At 42.5% G+C, this 27,993-nt stretch overlaps 2 protein-coding genes across 3 annotated transcripts; both read right to left on the bottom strand.

Annotated features, from left to right (window-relative positions):
• Nucleotides 1–1,676: 1,676 nt before the first annotated feature.
• LOC139406360 (CTD small phosphatase-like protein 2-A) lies at nucleotides 1,677–14,802 on the bottom strand. Of its 2 annotated transcripts, none has more exons than XM_071148882.1 (13): nucleotides 14,634–14,802; nucleotides 13,223–13,479; nucleotides 8,337–8,469; nucleotides 8,019–8,165; nucleotides 7,315–7,533; nucleotides 6,807–6,900; nucleotides 6,491–6,602; nucleotides 6,085–6,171; nucleotides 4,252–4,314; nucleotides 3,457–3,536; nucleotides 3,121–3,247; nucleotides 2,881–2,976; nucleotides 1,677–2,586 (listed from the first exon to the last, which is right to left on the bottom strand). In XM_071148882.1, the coding sequence occupies exons 2-13, from the start codon at nucleotides 13,457–13,459 to the stop codon at nucleotides 2,521–2,523; spliced, it is 1,461 nt and encodes a 486-aa protein (XP_071004983.1). In that variant the 5' UTR covers nucleotides 13,460–13,479; nucleotides 14,634–14,802; the 3' UTR covers nucleotides 1,677–2,520. The 2 variants fall into 2 exon arrangements, with proteins under 2 accessions (XP_071004983.1, XP_071004984.1); XM_071148883.1 differs by having other exon boundaries at nucleotides 2,457–2,586; nucleotides 2,847–2,976; nucleotides 14,634–14,785.
• A 3,304-nt stretch (nucleotides 14,803–18,106) lies between these two features.
• On the bottom strand, nucleotides 18,107–27,992 carry LOC139406359 (sulfide:quinone oxidoreductase, mitochondrial-like). The gene is made up of 10 exons (XM_071148880.1): nucleotides 27,604–27,992; nucleotides 25,213–25,474; nucleotides 24,672–24,842; nucleotides 21,886–21,939; nucleotides 21,174–21,374; nucleotides 20,499–20,708; nucleotides 19,701–19,884; nucleotides 19,440–19,507; nucleotides 18,802–18,980; nucleotides 18,107–18,534 (listed from the first exon to the last, which is right to left on the bottom strand). The coding sequence occupies exons 2-10, from the start codon at nucleotides 25,450–25,452 to the stop codon at nucleotides 18,477–18,479; spliced, it is 1,365 nt and encodes a 454-aa protein (XP_071004981.1). The 5' UTR covers nucleotides 25,453–25,474; nucleotides 27,604–27,992; the 3' UTR covers nucleotides 18,107–18,476.
• Between the last annotated feature and the right edge of the window lies 1 nt (nucleotide 27,993).

The raw sequence follows: 27,993 nt of genomic DNA, 5'->3' as shown, positions 1-27,993 counted from the left end.
TCCACTTCACAATCACAGCACTTACAGTTGACCAGGACAGAAATTTGCCGAACTGACTTGTTGTAAAGGTGGAATCCCATGCCACGTTGAAAGTCACTGAGCTTTTCAGTACAGGACATTCTACTGCCAATGTTTGTCTATGGAGATTGCATGGCTCGGCTCAATTATATGCAACAGGTGTGGCTGAAATAGTCAAATCCCACTAATTTGTAGGGGTGTCCACATACTTTTGTATTTTTTAGTGTGTGTGTGTGTGACTAAGAGTATCTTGCGAAATAATGTATGCGTCTTGGCTCATACTGATGCAGTTCAAAAGCAAAACGTAAATCATTCATTTTCATTAATTGTATAAAAATGTATTTATGATCAAGGACACCATTGAGTAACACCGAGTACAACAGGAGTGACCGTCCAAGATGGTCAATGACAACATGGAGTCTTATCGGCCAAACTTTTAGACTCATACATAAGAGATTCCACACACACCCACGACTAAGAACAGCAATGAAAAACATGATTTAAAAGATAAAAACAAAATGTTAGCCGTTTTGCTGGTGCTACGATTTCAAAATAGTCCGGACATAACAATGGAGGTGATAACTTGTGTACAAAAAATTATTTTTTTACATAGGGCTGCATTTATACGTTTGTTTTTTTTATACAAAAAGTGCAGGAGCTCCGAAGCCTTCCTCCCTCCTTAAACTCTTCATCACACCCTAAAAAACAGAGCATCTTAACGGTATTTTTAAACATCTTAAAAAAAAAAAAAAGGGCTGAAATCTCAAAGATACGTTTTCTAAATGAATATCTGGGCCATCATTATGGCTTGTTGAATGGTCTTCCAAGTGAAACCTTAAACTACATTAACATTACGACCTATACACATCATCATGATGATTTCATAAACATTTCCTCTTAAAAGATAAAACCTGCACCTTGTTAGAGACTACATAACTGCACTTAAAAAATGGGACTAAAAAGCAGACTAGGAAGTAAGCATGCATACCAAATTACACCCTATTCTTTTGTATAGTGCACTATATAGGGAATAGGTCCCATAGGACTGTGGTCAAACAGTGCACTATATAGAGAATAGGTCCCATAGGACTGTGGTCAAACAGTGCACTATATAGAGAATAGGTCCCATAGGACTGTGGTCAAACAGTGCACTATATAGAGAATAGGTCCCATAGGACTGTGGTCAAACAGTGCACTATATAGGGAATAGGTCCCATAGGACTGTGGTCAAACAGTGCACTATATAGAGAATAGGTCCCATAGGACTGTGGTCAAACAGTGCACTATATAGGGAATAGGTCCCATAGGACTGTGGTCAAACAGTGCACTATATAGGGAATATGTCCCATAGGACTGTGGTCATACAGTGCACTATATAGGGAATAGGTCCCATAGGACTGTGGTCAAACAGTGCACTATATAGAGAATAGGTCCCATAGGACTGTGGTCAAACAGTGCACTATATAGGGAATAGGTCCCATAGGACTGTGGTCAAACAGTGCACTATATAGGGAATAGGTCCCATAGGACTGTGGTCAAACAGTGCACTATATAGGGAATAGGTCCCATAGGACTGTGGTCAAACAGTGCACTATATAGGGAATAGGCTGCCATTTGGGATGTAAAAATTGCAGGCAGACAACAGAAAAATCACCTTATTTTCTTTCTTCCAAAGGCGTAAATAAAAAATAAAAAAGTAAAAGAAGCAGTCAGTTAAAAGAGGAACACATACTAAAACCAGAAGCACAGTGAAAAGCTGAAAAATATATACGTCATATGTACACATGTAATCGAGTGTGTATATTATACAGGTTTGACTGCCCATTCCTGTTAAAATGAGTCTGGAGCAGTCAGGTCCCCACACTCAAATACTGCATGACATTCAGTCCAAAAGTGTAGCTGCAGATGAGAAACAATCTCCCAGAAAGTCGCCACGGTCTTGTTCATTAGGCACCAAAAACGGAAGAAAACGGTCCGAATTGGAGAGGTTCTGCCTGGACTTGTCCAATCAGAAACACTTTATTTTCCTTCGTTGCAAAACGTTTGTGCCTTAACGAACACGGTCCTGCTTTCAGGAATAAACAAAGAGGTCCATCCGTCTAGGCAGAAGCCTTTTACAATACAAGGGGACTGCTCTACCCTGGGGGTACAGTTTAGTTTGAGAATACAGAACATATACAAATACTCAAACTGTACATAGCTTCAGGAATTATAAAGATTTGTGTTTTGTTGTTTTCTGTAACAAGAAAATCCTCTGTAATGATGTTTTGTTGGTATTTTCATCAGTAATGAAAACGTTGTAGTTGTAGGCAGAGATCCATTTAAAACAACATCCTCATTAGAGTCAGTTAAACTTGATTCTCCTCATCTCCGCTGTGTTGAAGTGAAGGCATCCCTCTCCAAGTACTGCAGGGCTAATCCATAGAATTAGAATGAACATTCTAATATAAATATACATTCTATATTTCTATTGGTTAGCCTGCTGGGTCAACCAATCATAAATCAGTCTGGAGGAAGGAGATCGTGAAGACGAAACCGTTCTCTGACGTAAGGCCTTACGTCCTCATTCTGTGGAGGAGTGTAAGAACAGACAGCAGAGGTTGCATAAAATAGTACAGCAACACAAATGACCGAGGTGACGTCCGTGGAGGAAGAGAAAGAACAGAAACCGGTCTGTTTATGAAAGCCGGATACAGACAATCTAACAGGCACAAGGGCAAATGTTTGAGTGAGTACATAAGGAAGTCGTTTGAGTTGGATGCACATTCAAAAAATATATATATATATTTTTTTTTAAATTTTCCCTCTTCTCCAGAATGAGTACATACCATCTCCACTAGCTTCTCCAGAATGAGTACATACCATCTCCACTAGCTTCTCCAGGAAAGGAACCAGCTTGAGAAGCTCGTTATCGTTCCTGTCCATGAACCAGCTCTCGATGGGAATCCCATTGGAAAGCTGTGATGAAGAACCATGACGTTTTGAATCGTATATGCCACTTCGCCCTCACTTTTATCCAAAATACTTAGTATATTGAGGGCATATAATTTAAGTATGCGATTCCTGCGGGATAGAATGAGTAGCTGTACTGTAAAGGCTTACCTGATAGGCGAAGGCTTGAGGTGAATTGTCGATTATTATTGTTTTTGAAAGATCTCTTCCAAGAATGTTTAGGTCCTTGATGTAGTTTCCTTGAACACATACACAGTGCTCACGAAACAAACGATGCCTGTAGGAGAGGTAGAGGAATAACCCAAATGATTAGCCAAGTGTAGAAGTGGGTGTTAGGACATTAGCGCAAGCTTTATACACGCACCCTAATCCCTACATAGGTGCACTACTTTTGGGGAATATTGTGCCATTTGGGATACAGGTCACGGTGCAACTCAACACGGGTTATTCGTAATCATTCAAAAGCAATAACTTTATTTAACTGACCTGACCAACTGTTTCTTGGGGTCCAGGATGTTGAGCAGCTTGTCTGCATACACCTTCTTAGAGGCAGTGAACAGAATGATCTATGAACAACAAGAAACCCATAAGAATAATTTTTACTATATATTTCCGTTCTGTTTGATTGTCTGTCCCAGTGAAGTCTACAGTAGAGGTTTACACGAGAACGGGACCCCGCGGGAATCTGTCAGGGAATAGGAGTCAAGTTCGGGACAGGATCAACAGTCCAAAGGAAAGGGCAGTGCAGTAATAGGGGTGGAAATACAGTCACGTCACAGACAGACAGGACAGACAGGGGTTTTTCCTTTCACTATTTTCTACATTGTAGAATAAACTAAAAAAACATGAAAACTATGAAATAACACACATGGAATCATGTAGTAACCAAGAATGTGTTAAACAAATCAAAATATATTTTATATTTGAGATTCTTCAAAGTAGCCACCCTTGATGCCAGCTTTGCACACTCTTGACATTCTCACAGGCATTGCTTGTTGTTTGGTGTTTTAGGCTGGGTTACTGTATAGCACTTTGTGACATCTGCTGATGTAAAAAGGGCTTTAAACACAAATTTGATTGAATAGCCTACATACTTTTGCGTACAAAATTCACTGATTTTTTTTGATAAGGGACAAGAATGTTCTGGGGTTATAAAACTGTTGTAGGATCAGGATAGTACAGGTGGGGGATTTTTTTTTATTGACAGAACAAGACAGGAATTAATTTTCACTCTAGTCTACAGTGGTCTGATGTCTATGGATTAAACACATAGGACCTCACCTCGTAAATTTGAGACATGCGCTCCAGGAACTCTCTGAAGAACGGCCTCAAACGCACGTACACCTGCAGAGAAGAAAGAATCATATGGAAACCATATGTCAAGAGCGTTCCCTGTTCATTGAAAGATATGTTTTGCATGATGAAAAAAATAGGGGTCGGTTGTAGAAAAATCAACGGGCCATCTATGTAATAAGAAACTTTAGTTGCCGGTAGCAACCACTACAGAATGTCCGGTCAGAACAAGGATGAGACGGATGTCCAGGTTAAGGGGAGTTTAACGGAAGATAGCCACATACATCTGACCACTCGTGGTTCAGATAACCAAGAATCATGTCCAGTGAGAACTGACATTAACGATGGTTCAAATTGTTGCGCTTGGCTGGAACAGCGGAGGTGTTCGGGAATCCCTCCTGCCCCCCAGTGGCACACCGGAGGTGTTCGGGAATCCCTCCTGCCCCCCAGTGGCACACCGGAGGTGTTCGGGAATCCCTCCTGCCCCCCAGTGGCACACCGGAGGTGTTCGGGAATCCCTCCTGCCCCCCAGTGGCACACCGGAGGTGTTCGGGAAACCCTCCTGCCCCCCAGTGGCACACCGGCGGTGTTCGGGAATCCCTCCCCCCCAGTGGCACACCGGCGGTGTTCGGGAATCCCTCCCCCCCAGTGGCACACCGGAGGTGTTCGGGAATCCCCCCCCCGGGAATCCCCCCCCCCCCCCCAGTGGCACACCGGAGGTGTTCGGGAATCCCTCCCCCCCAGTGGCACACCGGATGTTCCGGTTCTCAGGTCACTTATGTAATTTGATGTTGAAGACACCGACAAGTACCCCTGCATGGGGGGACCATCCAAGCGAAGAAAGAGGGACCCAACATGTACACGTACACTTAAACATCAGACAGACATGGATTTAGTCCCACGGAGGGAAAACGCTGGTAGTGCTCATTAGGATGGGGACGTTTCTGACCATACGGTGTTCCCAGGGTCCAACACTAACTGAAGTCCAGGGAATCTAGGCCGAACGAGATGTGCTGATAAGTAATTGGCTGACCTTGACCAATAAGACACTAACAAAAGTGGGGGTCCCCTGAATGGGACACTAAGCTGCCACTTTAAACAATGCTACCTTATATAATGTTACTTACCCTACATTATTCATCTCATATGCATACGTATATACTGTTCTCTATATCATCGACTGTATCCTTATGTAATACATGTATCACTAGCCACTTTAACTATGCCACTTTGTTTACATACTCATCTCATATGTATATACTGTACTCGATACCATCTACTGTATCTTGCCTATGCTGCTCTGTACCATCACTCATTCATATATCCTTATGTACATATTCTTTATCCCCTTACACTGTGTATAAGACAGTCGTTTTGGAATTGTTAGTTAGATTACTTGTTGGTTATTACTGCATTGTCGGAACTAGAAGCACAAGCATTTCGCTACACTCGCATTAACATCTGCTAACCATGTGTATGTGACAAATACAATTTGATTTGAGCTGCCTGACTAGAAGTAACCATGACTAGAATCAGATGACTGAAGCTGGCCATTTTAACACGACAAATCACATAAAACCCCATGCTTTTTCTCGATTTGTCTTACCTTGATTCCTCATGTCCCCCCTCCCCCCCTCCTCTCCTCCTTCTCAAAACGCATAGAAGTAATCCATGGGAAAAAAGCCCTTGGATATTCTCTTACAATGTGGTTTGAGAATAAAGCGAGGAGAGAGAGAGAGGACACAAGGAAAGAAGAATTGAGAAAAAGCCCATTGACAATCACTTAACACCTGTGGATTTCTATAGTATCACAGCCTGTACCTGGTAGATGACGTCTTGGAACAGGACAGGGAAGGTCAGGGCTGCGTCATCCAACTCATTCAGACTACAGTGCACCAACGTCTCGTCCTGATGAAGACACAAACAGTACACCTTCTGGTTAGCGGCTGTTCAACCTTCTTTAGTTGAATGCACGGGACGCTGTAGATGAGAGCTAGCCTAGTCGCAGATTGGTTTGTGCTTCTTCTGCCTACTCCAATTGTCAAGCCAAATTTAACCTTTGCTTAGCCCCAGAATTTTGAGAAACCAATCGTAGCGCTCCAATGGGAAAGCAATTGTCGTAGACTGGCACCCAGGCTATATTAAAAGAGAGCAGAAACTCACCGGCACCCAGGCTAGACAAGAGGTTCTGCTAATGACTCAAATATTTAAAAAAAGTGCTACTCACCAAATCTAGGACCAGGGAGAACTCTGGTGTGCTGCGTGTTTTGAGAGGCAGTGCTGGTTTCCTGGCTATCTGCTCCTCTGTCAACGGAGGCACATGTTTGATGAAGAAGTACCTGAAAACAGAGCAGGCACAGAAGATATTAGTTGGTTCAAGTAAAAAAAATAAAAACATTTGCACACACACACAGTTGGTTTGATGGTGATGACGACACGCAGATGGGCAACCTATTTCTACTACTTATTATTCCACAGACATTTAAAGAGGGGCACTTAAAACGTTGTTTAATTGGTAAATAAACTAAGAGGTAGGTACTCACGGATCAAAGACTTCCCAGTCCTCCTCGTAGGTGCCGTCTGCAGGGGCCGTGGGAGGGGCGTGGGGGTAACAGCTGACTGGGGTGCATACCGGAGCTGGATGACATATTTAAAAATGGAACAGAAATCCACAGGTTTTATTTATTCGCATCTACTTTTCACCCCGGGTATTTCAACATAGCAAACATAGCATGTAAAAAATTCCACTGAATATTCCAGATTACTAATCGCCACGGTGGCCCGTTAGAAGGGGCGTACCGCCACGGTGGCCCGTTAGAAGGGGCGTACCGCCACGGTGGCCCGTTAGAAGGGGCGTACCGCCACGGTGGCCCGTTAGAAGGGGCGTACCGCCACGGTGGCCCGTTAGAAGGGGCGTACCGCCACGGTGGCCCGTTAGAAGGGGCGTACCGCCACGGTGGCCCGTTAGAAGGGGCGTACCGCCACGGTGGCCCGTTAGAAGGGGCGTATCGCCACGGTGGCCTGTTAGAAGGGGCGTATCGCCACGGTTACCTGTTAGAAGGGGCGTATCTGTTTCTGTAACCATCTCCCCTTCCTCCACAGGTGGTTCTGGTGTAGCCAGAGGAGCCGGTGTTGGTGGTGGTACTGGAGCAACAGGAGACAGGACGACGCCTTCTGTAGATGTGGGGGTACTGGTCGACATTTCCTCCACCTCCTTCACAATCTCCTCAGCCTCCAGCACCTGCCCAGGTGAGTCAGACCCAAGAGTGGCTAGATCGGGGAGATACAGGAGAGACACAGGGGGTTAATCTCACAAAGTATTTTCTTTGATTCTTTGCATCTTCTCTTGTTAACGCCTGTTCACAGAGAGGAATAAGGCAATGACGAGAGAAGAGTGAACATGGATGAAAAAAAAAAAAAAGTTTGTGTAACCCACAAATATGTTTTACATTTAAAACCTCTGGCTGGACAAGGGGAATACACAGGAGCGACGTGGAGAAGAGGGAGGTATATAAGAGAATTCCTTTAGGACCGGTAAAAAAAATTAACCATGGGGCTGGTATCCCAGACAGATTATACCAAGTCATGGATCAGTAAAGCACGTTGGAGGAACTTCATTGAGTAAATGTGTTTCAGTCCAATAACAGCCTTAATCTGTAACCAGTCACACTCTTAGACTGGTCTTCCTGGTTGAAAAAAACAAAACAACAAAAAACACAAGACACAATGATGAGGCTTGAGGCAGATTCTGTTACCCGTCTTGGTTGCAGGTGAGAAGAAGTTGAAGACGGGAGAGAAGATGGTGCCCAGGAGAGTAGTGCGAGGAGGGCTGATGGCCACCTCCACGGGGACCTCCAGTTTACCATTGGGCTTCAGGGGCTTACTGTTCAACGTCATTGGATCTGAGGGGGAAAAACAAGGGAACTTCACTATTTCCAATGAAACCTGCAAAATCCACCTGCTTTTTGGCAACGCAGGATATAAGAACAGCCCTTAGCCGTGGTATATTGGCCATATACCACACCAATTCGCGCCTCATTGCGTAATTATGCCAGAGGAATGTCTTGACTCACCAGGTTTGTTAGCGCTTCTCCTGCAGCCCCTGGGGATAGCTTTGTTAGGAGGATGAGGAGAAGACGTGATCAGGTTGCTGCTGTCCACTTTACAATCAACACGACTCCTCTTAGCTGGGATGTCATGCTCCATCTGACAGAAAGGAAGCAGAGTAGAGGGACTAGTAGTTAGTGTCACAACTTGCTGAAAGCAACATTCAATATGGCAACCTTCTGACTTGTAGCTTTAATTTAGGATGCTAATCCTCTTCAACTGTTTTAAGATTAAAATGCCATTTTAACTTTAAAAAAGGTGAATTGCACCTGCAGATTTTGGCCTCTTTTTTGGGGGAGGGGCTCGCTCCTCAAGAAACAGAAGCCAAATGTAACTTGGCTTGGGGGGGGGGGGGTGATGTGGGTGTCTCCATTCAGAGACATCAGTACAGAGTGTCAGGTCTCTCTCCATTTAGAGACATCAGTACAGGGTGCCAGGTCTCTCTCCATTCAGAGACATTAGTACAGAGTGCCAGGCCTCTCTCCATTCAGAGACATTAGTACAGAGTGCCAGGCCTCTCTCCATTCAGAGACATCAGTACAGAGTGCCAGGTCTCTCTCCATTCAGAGACATCAGTATCAAGCCTGTCTGTCAGTCTGGACTTCATCACATCATCTTGCAAGTCTCCATACATGTTTCTGTGAACACAGTCACTGTTCTATTATCAATGGCAGTTAGGATGTCTTTACCAGTGGTTCATTAAATGGTCACAGCAGCGTAGATCAGCTTCTAGCCCTTCCTCAAAGATACTGGACGGTCACACACACAAACAGAGCACTGATCAGACACGATCAATACTGGTTATGATTATTCTGGTGGATAATGGACCAACCTGATCAATTGATTCGCCTTTCTATTTCTCTTCAGAGATCAGAAAATGTGAAGTGAAATAGCATGGTGAACACAGTGATCAGGCTGGTTCCCACCAGGCTAGGTTATAGCCTGGAGATTATATGGTGAACACAGTGATCAGGCTGGTTCCCACCAGGCTAGGTTATAGCCTGGAGATTATATGGTGAACACAGTGATCAGGCTGGTTCCCACCAGGCTAGGTTATAGCCTGGAGATTATATGGTGAACACAGAGTTCAGGCTGGTTCCCACCAGGCTAGGTTATAGCCTGGAGATTATATGGTGAACACAGTGATCAGGCTGGTTCCCACCAGGCTAGGTTATAGCCTGGAGATTATATGGTGAACACTGTGATCAGGCTGGTTCCCACCAGGCTAGGTTATAGCCTGGAGATTATATGGTGAACACTGTGATCAGGCTGGTTCCCACCAGGCTAGGTTATAGCCTGGAGATTATATGGTGAACACAGTGATCAGGCTGGTTCCCACCAGGCTAGGTTATAGCCTGGAGATTATATGGTGAACACAGTGATCAGGCTGGTTCCCACCAGGCTAGGTTATAGCCTGGAGATTATATGGTGAACACAGAGATCAGGCTGGTTCCCACCAGGCTAGGTTATAGCCTGGAGATTATATGGTGAACACAGTGATCAGGCTGGTTCCCACCAGGCTAGGTTATAGCCTGGAGATTATATGGTGAACACAGTGATCAGGCTGGTTCCCACCAGGCTAGGTGATTATACGCATCTAAGAAGTAGAAAATAAGCAACAAATAATGACAGTTTACATAAATTGTTTCACAATTGGGTTATGAAGTGGGTTACCTTTGTGTGATATATATATATATATATATATTACAAATTATGAGCCACTGAAAGCTGTTGCAGGTGAAGGCCACGTCTTTGTGAGACACAGAGTTGGTGAACGGATGATCTCAGTGATTTATTTAGAATTCAAGGCACACTTCACCAGCATGGCTACCATACCATTCTGCAGCGAAAAGCCACCCCATCTGGTTTGCACTTAGTGGGACTATCATTTGTTTTTCAACAGGACAATGACCCAACACACCTCCAGGCTGTCTAAGGGCTATTTGACCAAGGAGAGTGATGGGGCTGCATCAGATGACCTGGCATCACAATCACCCGACCTCAACCCAATTGAGATGGTTTGGGATAAGTTGGACGGCAAAGTGAAGGAAAAGCAGCCAACGAGTGCTCAGCATGTGTGGGAACTCCTTCAAGACTGTTGGAAAAGCATTCCGGGTGAAGCTGGTTGAGAGAATGGCAAGAGTGTACAAAGCTGTCATCAAGATAAAGGTGGCTGCTTTGAAGAATATAACATTTTCATTTGTTTAACACTTTTTTGGTTACTACATGATTCCATGTGCTATTTCATAGTTTTGATGTCTTTACTATGTTGAAAATAGTAAAAACAAAGAAAAACCCTTGAATGAGTAGGTGTGTCCATACTTTTGACTGGTACTGTATATACCACGCAGTGTCAGAGGAAGGCCCAAAGAAACGGTCAAAGACTCTAGTGACATAATGTTCTCTCTGCTACCGCACGGCAAGCAGTACCGGAGTGTCAAGTCTAGGTCCAAAAGGCACCTAACTACTTCTATAGCCAAGCTATAATATTGCTGAACCATTCATCAAATGGCCACCCAGACTATTAACATTTATCCCCCTTTGTTTTTACACTTATCTATGCAAAGTCACTTTACCCCCACCTACCTGTACAAATGACCTTGACTAACCTGTAACCCCACACATTAATTCAGTACTGGTACCCCCTGCATATAGCCTTGTCATTGTATGTTATTGTTACTTTTTATTTGATTTTTTTTTTTTACTTTCGTTTATTTGGGAAATATTTTCCCAACTCTATTTCTTGATCTGCATTGTTGGTTAAGGGCTTGTAAGTAAAGCATTTCACGGTAAAGTCCTGTTGTATTAGGCACATGAGACAAATAAAATTTGATGACAGGAATCCATGCTTTGCTTTAGTTTCCCCTGGTACTGATCCTAAATGCTAATGTTTTAGCATTTGAGGTACAAATCCCATTCAAGTCATGAGACCGATATTAGTATTTTTCCCGCACTGTGTCCAAATCATTTGAAAGTATCTCAAATTGATTGTGAAGCTCAACAAAGTCATTTGGATTATTTGAACACGAAGCGTGTAAAACCGCTAAATATCCATCCCGTGACATGAATGGGATGTGCCGCAATTTATTTTATATTTAACCTTTAACTAGGCAAGTCAATTAACAACAAATTCTTATTTACACTGCTCAAAAAAATAAAGGGAACACTAAAATAACACATCCTAGATCTGAATGAAATATTCTTATTAAATACTTTTTTCTTTACATAGTTGAATGTGCTGACAACAAAATCACAAAAATTATCAATGGAAATCAAATTGATCAACCCATGGAGGTCTGGATTTGGAGTCACACTCAAAATTAAAGTGGAAAACCACACTACAGGCTGATCCAACTTTGATGTAATGTCCTTAAAACAAGTCAAAATGAGGCTCAGTAGTGTGTGTGGCCTCCACGTGCCTGTATGACCTCCCTACAACGCCTGGGCATGGTCTCCTGAGGGATCTCCTCCCAGACCTGGACTAAAGCATCCACCAACTCCTGGACAGTCTGTGGTGCAACGTGGCGTTGGTGGATGGAGCGAGACATGATGTCCCAGATGTGCTCAATTGGATTCAGGTCTGGGGAACGGGCGGGCCAGTCCATAGCATCAATACATTCCTCTTCCAGGAACTGCTGACACACTCCAGCAACATGAGGTCTAGCATTGTCTTGCATTAGGAGGAACCCAGGGCCAACCGCATCAGCATATGGTCTCACAAGGGGTCTGAGGATCTCATCTCGGTACCTAATGGCAGTCAGGCTACCTCTGGCGAGCACATGGAGGGCTGTGCGGCCCCCCAAAGAAATGCCACCCAACACCATGACTGACCCACCACCAAACCGGTCATGGTGGAGGATGTTGCAGGCAGCAGAACGTTCTCCACGGCGTCTCCAGACTGTCACATCCGTCACATGTGCTCAGTGTGAACCTGCTTTCATCTGTGAAGAGCACAGGGCGCCAGTGGCGAATTTGCCAATCTTGGTGTTCTCTGGCAAATGAAAAACATCCTGCACGGTGTAGGGCTGTAAGCACAACCCCCACCTGTGGACGTTGGGCCCTCATACCACCCTCATGGAGTCTGTTTCTGACCGTTTGAGCAGACACGCACATTTGTGGCCTGCTGGAGGTCATTTTGCAGGGCTCTGGCAGTGCTCCTCCTTGCACAAAGGCGGAGGTAGCGGTCCTGCTCTTGGGTTGTTGCCCTCCTCCACGTCTCCTGATGTACTGGTCTGTCTCCTGGTAGCGCCTCCATGCTCTGGACACTACGCTGACAGACACAGCAAACCTTCTTGCCACAGCTCGCATTGATGTGCCATCCTGGATGAGCTGCACTACCTGAGCCACTTGTGTGGGTTGTAGACTCCGTCTCATGCTACCACTAGAGTGAAAGCACCGCCAGCATTCAAAAGTGACAAAAACATCAGCCAGGAAGCATAGGAACTGAGAAGTGGTCTGTGGTCCCCACCTGCAGAACCACTCCTTTATTGGGGGTGTCTTGCTAATTGCCTATAATTTCCATCTGTTGTCTATTCCATTTGCACAACAGCATGTGACATTTATTGTCAATCAGTGTTGCTTCCTAAGTGGACAGTTTGATTTCACAGAAGTGTGATTGACTTGGAGTTACATTGTGTTGTTTAAGTGTTCCCTTTATTTTTTTGAGCGGTGTACAATGACGGCCTAGGAACAGTGGGTTAACTACTTTGTTCAGGGGCAGAAGGACAGATATTTACCTCGTCAGCTCAGGGATTCGATCTAGCAACTTTTCCATTACTGGCCCAACGCTCTAACCACTAGGCTACCTGCCACCCAAAATGTGAGCATTTGCAAACAGTTCACACAAACACACCTTGACAGCATTTCCCCTGATGAACTTCTTGATGGTGGAAAACAGGCCCGTCTCATTCTTCTGCATTCTGAGGCCTCTCCTGGTCGCAGCAGTGGGCTCCACCTCACAGTGTTTCCTCTTGGCCTGGGCTGGGCGGGGGGCCGAGGCTGGGGCTGGACGGCCGGGGCTGGATTTGGGACCAGGTTTTGGTTTGGTGCTGGTCTGCTGAGAAGCTTTCCGCACTCTCAACCTCATCATCCTACACGTTACATGGAAGACTGGTGTGGCAGCACAGCAAGCAGACAGGGCAATATATATTACAAGTACAACAAAGACAACACAGGAAACCAGTGAGGTGACATGTAGCCAAGTCAAAGCTTTAATACAGCCACATCACATTTATTTGTTATAGCCCTAACAATGTGTTTATTTTTACTTTGTTAGGATGTTTGGCATATTCTTGACATTTGTATTCCCCAAAAACGACTATATCTAAAAAAATAAAATAAATAAAGAGTATTGAGAATTATAACTATATAATTAATCTAATAATTATATGTCATTGCAATTATAATGTATAAATATTTCAGAATACAGATTTAAATTCACAATAACATATCCACAGTGGGATCTATGCTACAGTACTTGTAGTTATTTTATGAACACTACCAGGAAAGTGGGCGGTGTTCGTTCTGCAAAGCTTTTTTTCCCCCTTCTAGCTGAAGTTGGCAAACTTTTAACTAGTTGCTAGTATGAGACCTAGGTAACTAGTCAAGACGACAAATCCCTTTCACAAGACAAGTCACATAGGACGTTAAACCAAATAAATATGAGACTTGACCAAATGCCACCACATATATAGCTCCAAACATTAGTAATGGGTTAGCTAGTATCTAGCTAGCAGTTGTTAGCAAGCCAGTGAACAGCGAGTGACAAGCATGAACATTACATTAGCCAGTTAACTGTTATGTAACCAGTGTTTGGCTAGCTAACCAAAACAGTTAGCGACCCCAATTATTTTATTCCGGCCATTCTAAAACGAGATACAGGTATTACAGGTAGTAAGATGGCAAAGCTAGCCAACGAAATTGGGACTAACGATTTAACATTTTAAAAAAGTAACGGAATAGTTGTCTGGCGACTAGCTAACGGTATCCATCACTTAAGATTAGCAGGCTAGCTAGCCATTTTGATTTCACGATTGCCAACCAAACAACATGCATAACATCGGTCAGCAGTTTTAATATTAGTTTTAATAAATCAAATGACTAGTATCGTCGCTAGATATAGATAGCTAATCACGTTAGCTGGTAGCATTTTTAAAAGCTACATCAAGCTGGCTAGCTAGGTGCTCACTGGTGATATGGCAATCGTTTGAATCAAAAAAAAAAAAAACATGTTGACACAGCCATAAACAATTAACGTTACTTACCGATGGTGCAAATAAATTCGTAACCAAACTTGCCGCTTGCCTGTCCACACTGGTAGCCGCAACGGTGCGGCCACCGAGAGAGAGGTCTGTCCGTCGTTATCGCTGCCAGCTGTGTTCAGAACCACAGACCATCGACGGGCTCTTCGGACGCCATTTCCCGCCTCATCACAAATTCCCGAGAGGGTGCACTCGATAAAGCTACTCGGGACTCCAGCGCTACTTTGATGTCTAGGAATGTGGATTATATTACATGCGATTTACAGTGTACCACCACCATCGCAAAAGCAGCTAAAAGTAACCACTGAATAACGTCATAAAAGTAACCACTGAATAACGTCATAAAAGTATGCGGTAAAACGGTTTGTGAGAGATATATTATTTTCATGACATGGTTTGACGGATCACGTGTTTCAATACGGAGCATATATGTGGCTGCTGCACCGGAGTAAACCGAGTGTACCCACTGTAATGCGAATCCTAGCTAACTCGTCAGAAATCCCGGATGATTGATTCTCACACACACACATATTATATATACACATAAATATATATTATATATAGACACATATTATGTATAAATATATATTATATATAAATATATATTATATATAGACACATGTATATTATATATACACATATATTATATATACACACATAAATATATATTATATTAAATATATATTATATATACACACACATATATTATATATAAATATATATACACACACTTTAATGTATTTAACTAGGCAAATCAGTTAAGAACAAATTCTTATTTACAATGACGCCTACCCCGGCCATTACCTAACCCGGACGATGGGCCAATTGTGCGCCACCCTATGGGACTCCCAATCACGACCGGTTGTGATACAGCCTGGAATCGAACCAAGGTCTGTAGTGACTCCTCTACCACTGAGATGCATTGCCTTTGACGCTGCGCCACACATATGACCTGCGCAGGCGCACCTCAGCATTACTGGCACACAATTTATTTTCAAAAATAGGTTTGGAAAGCAAAGTTTGATCTCATATACTTCCTAAGCCTACTAAGCATAGTGAGTACCGGTATGTGTGGATGACTCGTATGGTGACGACGTCATACTATAGAAGTTTAGGAGTAGCCCTTCAGTGGAGCTTATCAACAAAATAGAACAAAAATAATACATTTGTTATTAAAATTACTCAACTTTTATATTTATAATTTCCTATAGGAATGAAAGCAGGACAATCATATGTAATAAAATCATAGGTGTAAATTTAAGGTTAGAGGAAGGGTTAGCTATCTAATGTTGGCTTTGGAAATTCATATTTAAATACACGTTAGTATAAAGCTGGTCAATTCTCTCCTAATAATCCCCATGAGTTGTGAGAATCCCTGTTACTCCCATTCATAAGACATTTAATTTTATACAAGCCATTATCATATATAGATAGATAGATATGTTTATGTGCTGCTACCATGTTGTGTTGCTACCATGTTGTTGTTATGTTGTGTTGCTATACCATGCTGTGTTGTCATCTTAGGTCTCTTTATGTAGTGTTGTGTTGTCTCTCTCGTCGTGATGTGTGTTTTGTCCTATATTTATATTTGATTTATTTTTAATCCCAGCACCTGTCCTGCAGGAGGCCTTTTGGTAGGCCGTCATTGTAAATAAGAATTTGTTCTTAACTGACTTGCTTAGTTAAATAAAATATAGCCTATAGGTGAGAAACCCTTCCTTATGGCACTTTAAACGATGTGTACAGTATGCAGTGCTTAATTTGTTAAAATCGGGAGGTCCCAGAACACTCAGCGCGAGAGGGGGCATAGACTATATGCCCACATACTCAAATGTAGCTGTGGTGTTTACACAAGTCAATTTCTTTTAGCTTAATTTTCAAGACAAATGTACAGCTTTTTTTATTTTAAGTCACTGCAGATGTCCTGCCATATGCACGCACACATACTCAGTTTACAATAACCATATTTCATATCATTATCAAGACTAACAGTAGAACGCACATCACAATATAACTTAAGATTTTTCTTATTTCATGTTGGTTGCAGCAGAGCACATGAGAATATATAGGCCCCCTGCCTATAACATGAAGCGCATTTTCAGATTAAGGAAAATACTTTCCTACCTTAGTTTTCAAAACCTCCCACAATGACTTTCCATGTCAGTAAATGTCTTGCTCAAAGTCATGAGCGGGCCTGTATCTGTGATATTTAGCCTCCTTGTAGGCTGTTCAGAAAGATCTGGCAGTAGTGCCTATTTTTTTTCTCATTTTGAATGTTAACGGTAACTTGGATGTCCTCTTTAGCCTCGTCTACAATGCTTGCTTCCACTAAATGCTCCTTGGTTCGGGCATGGTAAAAAAACTTTTCAGAGGGCTTTGTTTTGTTTTTACATCGGAGGCAGAGGACATTACTGTACATTCCACCCAATCTTTTGCTAGTTTAATCCATCCAGTCGTTTCTAGACCAAAGCTCACTACATTTTTGCATGTTGTACAGCCCAGCTTTTAATTTCACATGACAAGCCAGGGGTTATACCTTTGCTTGTTCTTGAACTGAGCCTCCCTTCAGTGGATCAACCTGGTCTCAGAGCATTTTGTATTATTCTGTACGTAAATCTGAGATGTTCCTTTAAGTATGATATGTGACATTTTGCATGGTATGTATTAATTTGTGAATGTCCATCACCCATTTCTTATGGTACGTTACGATTTACAATTCGTATTATATGATACGAATTTGCAAAACATTCAATATGTTACGAATTTTAGCTTGGTGGCTAACGTAAGCGAAGGGTTAGGGTTAAGTTTAGGAGTTAGGTTTTAAGGTTAGAGGAAGGGTTAGCTAACATGCTAAGTAGTTGAAAGTAGCTGAAATACTAAAGTTGTCTGTGATGAGATTTGAAGGCCTACTTGGTAGTGGAGGTGGCAGGGTTAGCAGCACTGCTAGCTAAGGCGTCGCCATCAGGGTCAGTTTTATCCCCACTCCTCTCTTCCGGCACTAACAGTTCTCTGGCTCGTTTCGGGATTGATTTTCTCTGGATTTTTTTTACTTGAAAATCATCATCATTGCTTCTTGTTATCCATTTTAAAAATGTGTCTTTCCCACGTTTCAAATTCAGTAGGGAGATGACTAGCCTAGGCTACATGACTACGGACAGTAGAGACCACTTCCCCAGCTGACCACCACGACCAAGACCTGTGTCAAGATCAGTTACTTACCCCCCCACCGACCCTACCCATAACCTTTAAGTACAAATCAGAAAGCAGGTCTGGAATCAGTGTGGGAGGATAGGATGATTACACAGGATCCTCGCGCTTTAACCTGATGTTTTTTTCCGGGGGTCGGGAGAAATAACAAGTAGGCAATTTGATTGGACTGTGATAGCTTTTATTAGAATGTTTATAGTGCGAACAGTGAAACAATTAATAAATCATGCCGCAACAGGTACCAGATCCGGGAAAATAAGTGATCTGGCTCAAATTAAGCACTGACAGTATTACTAGAGGTTTTAGATCAAATTAAGCACTGACAGTATTACTAGAGGTACTAGATTTTTTTTATATATATATATATATATATATATATATATATATATATATATATATATATATATATATATATATATATATATATATTGTATTATGAAATTATGGTTATTGAAATAGTGGTCTGGGAATAGTGTTGTAACCTTCTAGGAACTTTCCAAAAAATTACCAGGTTTTCCAGAAATCCTTAGAATTTTGGGAAAGTCACAGGAATTTTGCAACCCTATCTGGGAATCAAAGCTCAGAGAAACAGTTGATTACATTGTAACAGTGAAACAGCTGAATTGGTTGTATACGCTTCTATTTCATCCCAAGGTGCATGATTTTCCTGTATGGTCCTGGTCCACCCCAAAACCCCCTATGGGAAAAATATCAGATGTATGTTTGGACTAATATTAGCAACAAAAAGCTCTGCAAAAACATGTATTCGCTGTTTAGTCTACATAAAAGGTTGGGTTTATTAGGGCACACAACAGAAAACATTTAGCGATGGAAAATAAAAATGAGCATTTCTTATTGGTAAAATTAAGTAAATCCATCCCTGTTTGCCCCTGCCCCCCCCCTCCCCTCCCACACTTGGTGCCTTACGAATACGACCCAGTAATTCTCTTTGACAGCTACTTACTTGAGAAGTCCATGCCAGTACAGATGAGGCATCACGTCAGCTTTCATGTGGTACATGGTCCGTCTCTCCTTGCTTTGGTCAATAGGGAATGTCTCCAATGGCTGCCCACTATAGTCAAACTCAGCCAGGATGACGGTGTTGTAGTTCGTCACCAAAGGGCAGGATGTGTAGCCATCATACTGTAAACACAAGTATCTTAGAGCTATATTTAAGCAATAAGGCACGAGGGGGTGTGGTATATGGCCAATATACCACGGCTAAGGGATGTTCTTAGGCGGAGTGCCTGGATACAGCCCTTAGCCCTGGTATATTGGCCATATACCACAACCCCCCCCCCCCCCCCCCCCGAGGTGGCTTATTGCTATTATAAACTAGTTACCAACGTAATTAGAGCAGTAAAAATAAATGTTTTGTCATACCCGTGGTTTGCGGTCAGATATACCACAACTGTCAACCAATCAGCATTCTGGGCTCAAACCACCCTATTCAAACCATAGTGCACTACTTTTGACCAGAGTCCTGGTCATAAGTAGTGCACTATATAGTGTGTCTTTTGGGACATATCCTGTGTTATCTTGAAGATTCTAAAAATACTAATAGTAGGTTAAGTGTAATTAGTGTTATGTAAGGTAACGTACCTTACTATCCGGCTTTTCATTCTTCAACACTTTTGAAATGGTTCTGTCCAGAATACTAGACTGGGCAGCTGGAAATAAAACACAGCATATTCTTACTGATGCTCAACAACAAACGTAGGACATGTAGGTACAGGTTTTCAACCTCACAGGTAAATACCACAACAAAAGTTTTGCACGAGCTGTTTCCCCTGGTGTTTAGTTGTGGTATTCTAATTTTTTTTTTACAAGTGGCAAAACAGAAAAAACAAAAAATGACTTTACCCACGGCAGCAGCTGTTTTGGATGTCGGCAGGTTGGTGCAGTCTCCGATCCCGAACACGTTGGGATACTTGTTATGTTGAAGGGTCTCTTTGTTGACGTCCAGCCAGCCAGCCTCATCAGCCAATGAGGATCCTTTAACCACCGGGTTGGGTCCCATCGGAGGAGTGACGTGAAGCATCTCATACTAAAAAAGAAAGAAAAGCTTGATTCCCTGACTGAAAATTAGCACAAACAAATCAAACTATTACTGTCTTGTTGTTGCCCAGCAAATGATCTGATAGTTAGTAAGTTAAGCTTCAGACAAGTAAGCCTTATCTGAGCCAGAATGACCCATAGGCTCCTGCCCTATCTCTGAATTATGTAGTGAGGCAGCTTGATGTACCAGTTCACCCCCTGGACATGATGCTAGTCTATCTCCTGTTTCTGTAGTGCGAGTCAGCTTGATGTACCAGTATACCCCCTGGACAGGACGCTAGTCTATCACAGGGCCTTACCCCCAATCTATCTCCTTAATGTTGAGTGCCAAACAGAGGGACATCAGGTACCATTTTTTACAGTCTTTGGTATGATTCAACAAGGGATCGAACTCCCAATCTTCTTATCTTAGGGGAGAAACACCAACCACAAGACCACTGAGATAGTGAATGCTACAATAACTATGAATGCTACAATAACTATGACTACATCTGCATACTACGTTACTTAGCATCAGTTTTCTATGTCAACTTAAATAATATATGTTAGAAATCTGTGAACAAACCCCTCGGCTACATTCTGTGTTTTCGATTAGCAAATTACCTCAAACACTTTGGTTTCTCCAGGATTGTCGAGGTTTTCAAACACAGCTTCCTGCTTGTCGGCCCGGACCTCGATGAGATTTTGTCTGAGATTCACCTGGATGTCGCGACTCTTCACAATCTCCCACAATGCATCTGCATATTTCTTGACCCCAAACAGCACTGGCAGTGATGTGTTGTACACGACGTTGGCCTTAGCCCTTTTTCCTGTCTTCGAGAGGGATCAGATCAGAATAAACCTGTTATAATATTGAGGAAGGGTATGACACAGATGAGAGCTGGGTTATGTTCATTAGGTACCAGTAAGAAATACACAATTTCAAAACGTTTTGCTACGGTGTGTGTAACAGTATAACTTTAGACCGTCCCCTCGCCCATACCCGGGCGCGAACCAGGGACCCTCTGCACACATCAACAACTGACACCCACGAAGCATCGTTACCGATCGCTCCACAAAAGCCGCGGCCCTTGAAGAGCCAGGGGAACTACTACTTTAAGGTCTCAGAGCAAGTGACGTCACCGATTGAAACGCTATTTAGCGCGCACCGCTAACTAAACTAGCTGTTTCACATCCGTTACATGTGCACTAATGAACAGAAGTCAACCCAGATACAAAAATGTAGATTCAGAATACCTTTTTACAACAGTTTATCTGATGCGTTTTATATCGAAATACCTTCCTGAGATAAGCATCGGTCAGGTACATGATCTTCTGTGGTGCTCCTGCACACTTCACCGGAGTGTTGGGGAAAGAGAATACAGCATTTCCCTCCTTGAAGTTCTGCAGTGCACTCCAAGTCTTCTCCACAGTTTGTACGGAATAGTTTGAACCAATCTTAAATTTGACCCAATCTTCAATCTCAGGCAGACCCTTGATCTAGAGAGTGATTGTGAGAGACAAAAATAGATGATCATTGGCAGAGACTGACTCATACAATAAAAGGACTTATGTTAAAGGCCCAGTGCAGTAAAAGACGTGATTTACTTGTATTTTATATATATATATATATATATATATATGGTTGGAATAATACTGTGAAATTAAAAATAAAATAAAAAAACGATTAATGCCCTTTTAGTGTCAGAGCTGTTTGAAAAGGCCACCTGAAATTTCTGCCTGTTTTGGTAGAATGGAGTTTTCGGCCTGCTTGGTGACATCACCAGGCAATACATTAGTTAATAGACCAATAAGAGAGTTCCAAACCTCCCCACTCAGACAGTCTGCTAAGAAGCTATTTTTGTTTATTTTTGACAATTTTAATTGAAAACAAATCACAGCAACTTATTTCATTGATTCAATATTACAATAAACATGTCTGCATTAGACCTTTGAAACAATATTGAGGGAGTGGTGAAAGGCATAAAATAAACAATATGGTGCTTATTACCTTTTCATAGTGTAGCTGTAAACCTAAAGCCACTATCAGATATTGGTAGGAGATCTGTTACAGGGAAGACAATACAAGTTACAGTCAGTTGTAAGGTAAAATTATTGTAGGCCTACTTCCTTGTTATTAACAAACATACACTGAGCATACAAAACAATGAAGAACTTTGCTCTTTCCATGATTTAGACTGACCAGGTGAAAGCTATGATCCCTTATTGATGTCACTTGTTAAATCCATTTCAAATCAGTGTAGATGAAGGGAAGGAGACAGGTTAAAGAAGGATTTTTTAAGCCTTGAGACAATTGAGACATGGATTGTGTATGTGAGCCATTTAGAGGGTGAGTAGGAAAAAAAAAACAAAGTTCCCTCAAAACATTGTCAGCACGGACCGCATTTCAGGTCTGCTGAGCGCAAACTTGAACGTTGTGAAAATTCTGTGCAACTTCCAGAGCGGGTGGGTTTACTGTGAACACTGATGCTGTACCTGCTTTAAGTTACAGTTTTACTGTGAACACTGAGGCTGTACCTGTTTTAAGTTACAGTTTTACTGTGAACACTGAGGCTGTAGCTGCTTTAAGGTACAGGTTTAACAGTGGCCAAGTAGGCTACAGTGGCTATTTGATCATAATAGGCCTACCAGAATGGCCTACACTTTTTTTTAAATTGAGAAAATGCATCCCATAACATTTTATGGAAAAAGTTGTTCCATCATTGAGCCAGTAGAAGTCAATGTGTGGTGTTCAATGTAGGCCGACATTCCATGAGACTTTTATTCTGAAAAAACATCAACCTGTTTATCCAATTGTCCTTTAGACCAGGTGACTGAAAATGTTGTTTGATGCAAGAAAACCACTTTACAAAATAAAATGCATCATTATTCCGATCCCACTATTACAGAGAATCAGACACATTATGCTTCCATCTGCCTATTCACTACTTAGCTTACTCAATCTAGTCTCAAAATACAACACTGCCCCTTTAAGACAAAAAAAGCTTGTTACCTGACTCGCTTTTCAAAGATGTCTAGAAATGTACACGTTTTGTGCTCTTGTAGGAAGCAATCACTCCACTATTTGCGGACTACAAATGATCTACAACTGGGCTAATAACTCACTAAGTGACAAATGATATGAACAAAATGTGCACACGTGGCTACATGCAGCTCTCCCTTTAATCTCAAAACAAGTGCATCTACTCACAACCGCTCATGCTGTACACACGGTCCAGTTCAAAGTAAATTCCACAGATCCATATATGGCAATGGTCTATTTGCATATAGGCCTACTGCAGCTCTGATTGGTTATGCCGCACCGGTCTGTGTCGTGCGTGTCAATGCAATAGAATTCTACTACGTTGCATTCTGCCAACAACAAAATCTCTTGCATAGTTAGTTTTGTTTCGGTATGTTGCATTGAAAGTGGATAATATTGTGTTGATTTTTATCAATTGCCACAGTAAAAGGGAAACGTTGATAGTGTTAACTAACAGGGAAAAACTCTAGATAGTTGAGTTCAATCTTGTGCTTCTCTACATGGGTCAATGATTCTCCTGGGCGGCAGTCCCGGGGCGAGTGTGCAGTTTAGAGGGAACATGAGGTGGAACTCACTGTTAGGAAGGCGTTCCTAATGTTTGGTATACTCAGTGTAAAGGACATGTAAAGCTGAATGATTTCATTGTCATTTGTCCAGTTGCATATCAAGAGGATCTATATTGCAGGCCTCTCCAGCCCTGTTCCTAATTTAGTGAACCTGATTCTAATAATTAGCTGGTTGATAAACTGAATCATGTCAGTTACAACTGGGGTTGGAGTGAAAACCTACAGGAGAGTAGCAGTCCAGGAACAGGGTTGGAGTGAAAACCTACAGGAGAGTAGCTCTCCAGGAACAGGGTTGGAGAGCCCTGGTGTAAACCTACAGGAGGGTTCTTCTCCAGGAACAGAGTTATAGAGCCCTGGTGTAAACCTACAGGAGGGTAGCTCTCCGGGAACAGGGTTGGAGAGCCCTGGTGTAAACCTACAGGAGGGTAGCTCCCCTGGGAACAGGGTTGGAGAGCCCTGGTGTAAACCTACAGGAGGGTAGCTCTCCGGAAACAGGGTTGGAGAGCCCTGGTGTAAACCTACAGGAGGGTAGCTCCCCTGAGAACAGGGTTGGAGGGCCCTGGTGTAAACCTACAGGAGGGTAGCTCTCCGGGAACAGGGTTGGAGAGCCCTGGTGTAAAACCTTCAGGAGGGTAGCTCCCCTGGGAACAGGGTTGGAGGGCCCTGGTGTAAACCTATAGGAGGGTAGCTCTCTGGGAACAGGGTTAGAGGGCCCTGGTGTAAACCTATAGGAGGGTAGCTCCCCTGGGAACAGGGTTGGAGGGCCCTGGTGTAAACCTACAGGAGGGTAGCTCTCTGGGAACAGGGTTGGAGAGCCCTGGTGTAAACCTATGAGAACAGGGTTTGAGAACAGGATTGGAGAGCCCTGGTGTAAACCTATGAGAACAGGGTTTGAGAACAGGATTGGAGAGCCCTGCTCTATAGCCTTTTATCTCTTAAGTGTTATGGCTTTTTCTGTTTGTTTTTTCCAGATTAGCATTTTGCCTCCAGCACCTTCACTAATCGGTTTTGCTGTGTGTGGTAGATTCAGCCTAATATCCGCAGGAAGAAGGAGCAACACAGATTATGACAACACTTGACTGACCTTTGCCTTCAGATGGAGACCAAGCCCTATAATTACATGTTTTAACTTCAATCAATGTGTATTAAATCAAATAAACGATATGGAAAGTAAACAGCCCTACCTACCTCCATGCCATTTCCTGTGCGCACAGTGTTTGTGTCTGGGTTGATCTCCTGAACCTTGGATCTAACCCACTTGACACCAGACGGCACAACACTGGCGGTAGATCGACCGGAAGAGGCCACACCTTTAGCCCCAGCGCCAACCAATGTCCAGATGGGCTGATAGTAGTGCATCTACGGGAATAATGTTGCTTATTATAAACCGGGACGTTCGAGCCCTGAATGCTGATTGGCTGACAGCCGTGGTATATCAGACCGTATACCACGGGTATGACAAAACATCAATTTTTACTGCTCTAATTACGTTGGTAACAAGTTTATAATATCATTAAGGCACCATGGGGGTTTGTGATATGGCCAATATACCACGGATAAGGGCTGTATCCAGGCACTCCGCCTAATGCTTAAATATATACTCTTGTGCACGAGACTACATGTTCCACATCCAAAATGGCCCCCTATTCCTTATGTACGGGCCCCTGGTCAAGTAGTGGACTGTATAGGAATAGGGGGCCATTTGAGACCCACCCACTGTCTTTAATACCTCACTGGGTTCCACTATGGCCACGTTCTCCGCCCCTAGCTTCCTCTTCATCCGAGCACTCATTGTGATGCCACCACTTCCTCCTCCCAGCACTAGAACCTTGTAATGCTCTTTGGAGGAGGAGGCATGGCTGCTGCTGCTGCTGGTGGTGGTGTGGAGATGACAGATGCCAATAGCAGCAGTCCTATGGCACTGCCTCCACAGGGCTCGATGCCGATGCACCACTCTGACTGTAGCCATGTATTCCTTTTCTGTATGATCTCTAGAATGGATTCAAAGTCAGGATTCAGTTCCAGTGATGACATAGGGCCTAGTGACTGACAGATTAACAGGAAGTGATTCCATAGGGCCTAGTGACTGACAGATTGACAGGAAGTGATTCCATAGGCCTAGTGACTGACAGATTGACAGGAAGAGATTCCATAGGGCCTAGTGACTGACAGATTGACAGGAAGTGATTCCATAGGGCCTAGTGACTGACAGATTATTGACAGGAAGTGATTCCATAGGGCCTAGGTCGAGTGACTGACAGATTATTGACAGGCAGTATAGTCAAAGGAAAAAATAGCAGAATGTGTGCAAGCATAAAACGCGCACTTACAATTATCAGGTTATTGAGGCTACTGGTTATATTCGGCTTATGTGTAGGGGTAACCGTTCTATCAAATCGGACTTCTGTAACCTAGCTAGTTCAGGTTAGCCTAGTGGTTAGAGCGTTGGACTAGTAACCGAGAGTTTGCAAGATGGAATCCCCGAGCCGACAAGGTAAAAATCTGACGTTCTGCATCTGAACAAGGCAATTAACCCACTGTTCCTAGGCCGTCATTGAAAATAAGAATTTGTTCTAAACTGACTTGCCTAGTTAAATAAAGGTAAAAAATATATAAAAATAAATAAATAAATGCCAACCCACATACTACATATGCATATTTCATAGCCCCCGTGTCAAAAAATAATAACAACATTGAGCAAAGTGATTTGAAGTCTATGCAGAGCAGCCAATTCACATCACTCTACCAAGACCTCTACTAGCTTGGGTTAAATGCAGAAGACACATTTCAGTTAAATATATTCCGTTGGACAACTGACTAGCTTTTCCCCCTTTCCCTTTCAATGCAACTTATTCTGGGAGTCTGTCGGGACATTGGGCCGGGACCACTCTAAACACTAGTCAACAGTTAAATGGTGAATGATAGGATCTCTGATGATCCCATAGACTGTAAAACATTTGGACGATGTCATCGATGACGTCACCCCATGGGTTTCATATGAGGATGCTCAGTGGCGTATTTGATGATCAGGAAGTGTGATTTCAGTGTGTCGAAATCTTGCGACATGGAGTTTTTTTTGGAAACATTGCATGCGTAGTTTGAGCTACTCTAGGGAATTATGTTGCAGGTTAGCTCAGTGCTGTCCTTATGGAGTTTCTCAAATTGAAGGCAGACCGAGGTACTGCAGGTGCAGGCTGCCATTAGCAACTAAATTATCCTCATTACTTCGTCTGTATGTTCATTTTATCTTTATTTTACTAGGCAAGTAATTTGATTGAAATGCCCTCAATAATCTGACATCCCAGTTAAGGATACAATGACTTATCTGGGAATAGCAATAACTAAGAAACAAAAGCTAGATGTTTTCTGAACTTTAACCCTATCATAGAGAGAACTCAAAATTAATGTAACCCAGCTAGCAATGAGGAATCAGCCCAGCTCCACTGCGCTAGCTGGGAATCATTGGTTACAAGGGATGCATCTCTTTGGTTACTCGCTTTCTCAGAAGTTTCTTTTTAACTAATAACATTACATTCGTTTCCTAAAAATGAATAGTAAAGTGCTACCCTACTAAACATGAACTTAAAACGTTTTTTAAAGACATTGATATTTATTGTACCTTCTGTAATGAACAACCGGACTGTTTTACATGTATTTTATACCCGGAAGTTGTGGAAAGATATGTAGATGTTTTTAGATTATATACATGCATATTTTTCCCCTTCTGGTTGAAAATGTTATATTTTTTTTATTATTTTTTTTACAAAGTATAGCAAAGGCTATGCGACGCCTTCTTAATCAAAATCATTGTTATTTTAGCTCAATTCCAAATTCGCAAATGTAAGAGTTGAAAACCTCTATTATTTGAGAATGAAATTAAACAAACATTTTCTTCTCAGAACATAAAAAGCCATTACAACTTTGAATGCTTGTACTTTTTAAAGTGTTTATTTAAATATATTGTATGTATTCCATGACTGTTCTTTGTAATGTGTGTATACCTTTTTTCTAATATATTTTATATTTTGAATTGCTTAAAAATACATTGGGCTGGGACTGAGTCGAGGCCCAATGTCCCAACAGACTCCCAGAATGAGTTGCGTCGAAGCTAGAAACCTACCTTATTTAAGAAGAAAGTTGCGAAAACGGGATATGATCCTTGCAGGCTGGCGATCTATGACTGGCTACTCAGACGCCTTGCTCTGGTCAAACTTACTGTAGATCTACCTTCAGTCTTAAACACACCTCGAGAGCGTGTCACCGATTGCGTAGTATAGTTTTCGTAGTAAGCCACTGCATACAGTAAGTACAAATTGCCCTCGTTTCACAAAACCCAGACGACATGACGCTTGAAAAAAACATTCCGCCCACAATAAAGACATGCACGACTGCTAGATCAAACCTCTTCAAACGGAAGCTGTGCAGAAACATGAGTTGTAAACATAAATGACTGCGTAAGCTCATCGACCTGTTGAACGTCTGTCAGCTGCTGAGTGCATTACTCGAAATG

Source organism: Oncorhynchus clarkii, chromosome 4, assembly GCF_045791955.1.
Source record: "Oncorhynchus clarkii lewisi isolate Uvic-CL-2024 chromosome 4, UVic_Ocla_1.0, whole genome shotgun sequence".
Classification (NCBI taxonomy): Eukaryota; Metazoa; Chordata; class Actinopteri; order Salmoniformes; family Salmonidae; genus Oncorhynchus; species Oncorhynchus clarkii.
The sequence above is the reverse complement of the archived record's forward strand: the minus strand, read 5'-3'. Positions and strand labels throughout refer to the sequence as shown.

Coding starts and splice junctions, on each gene's coding strand:
- LOC139406359 (XM_071148880.1), bottom strand. CDS start 25,452: ATGGCTACAGTCAGAGTGGTGCATCGGCATCGAGCCCTGTGGAGGCAG. Junction 19,508..19,700: donor CAAAACAGCTGCTGCCGTGG/GTAAAGTCATTT, acceptor TTTTATTTCCAG/CTGCCCAGTCTAGTATTCTG. Junction 18,981..19,439: donor ATGAAAAGCCGGATAGTAAG/GTACGTTACCTT, acceptor TTGTGTTTACAG/TATGATGGCTACACATCCTG.
- LOC139406360 (XM_071148882.1), bottom strand. CDS start 13,459: ATGATGAGGTTGAGAGTGCGGAAAGCTTCTCAGCAGACCAGCACCAAA. Junction 8,166..8,336: donor GAGAAGCGCTAACAAACCTG/GTGAGTCAAGAC, acceptor TTTCCCCCTCAG/ATCCAATGACGTTGAACAGT. Junction 7,534..8,018: donor CTCACCTGCAACCAAGACGG/GTAACAGAATCT, acceptor TCCCCGATCTAG/CCACTCTTGGGTCTGACTCA.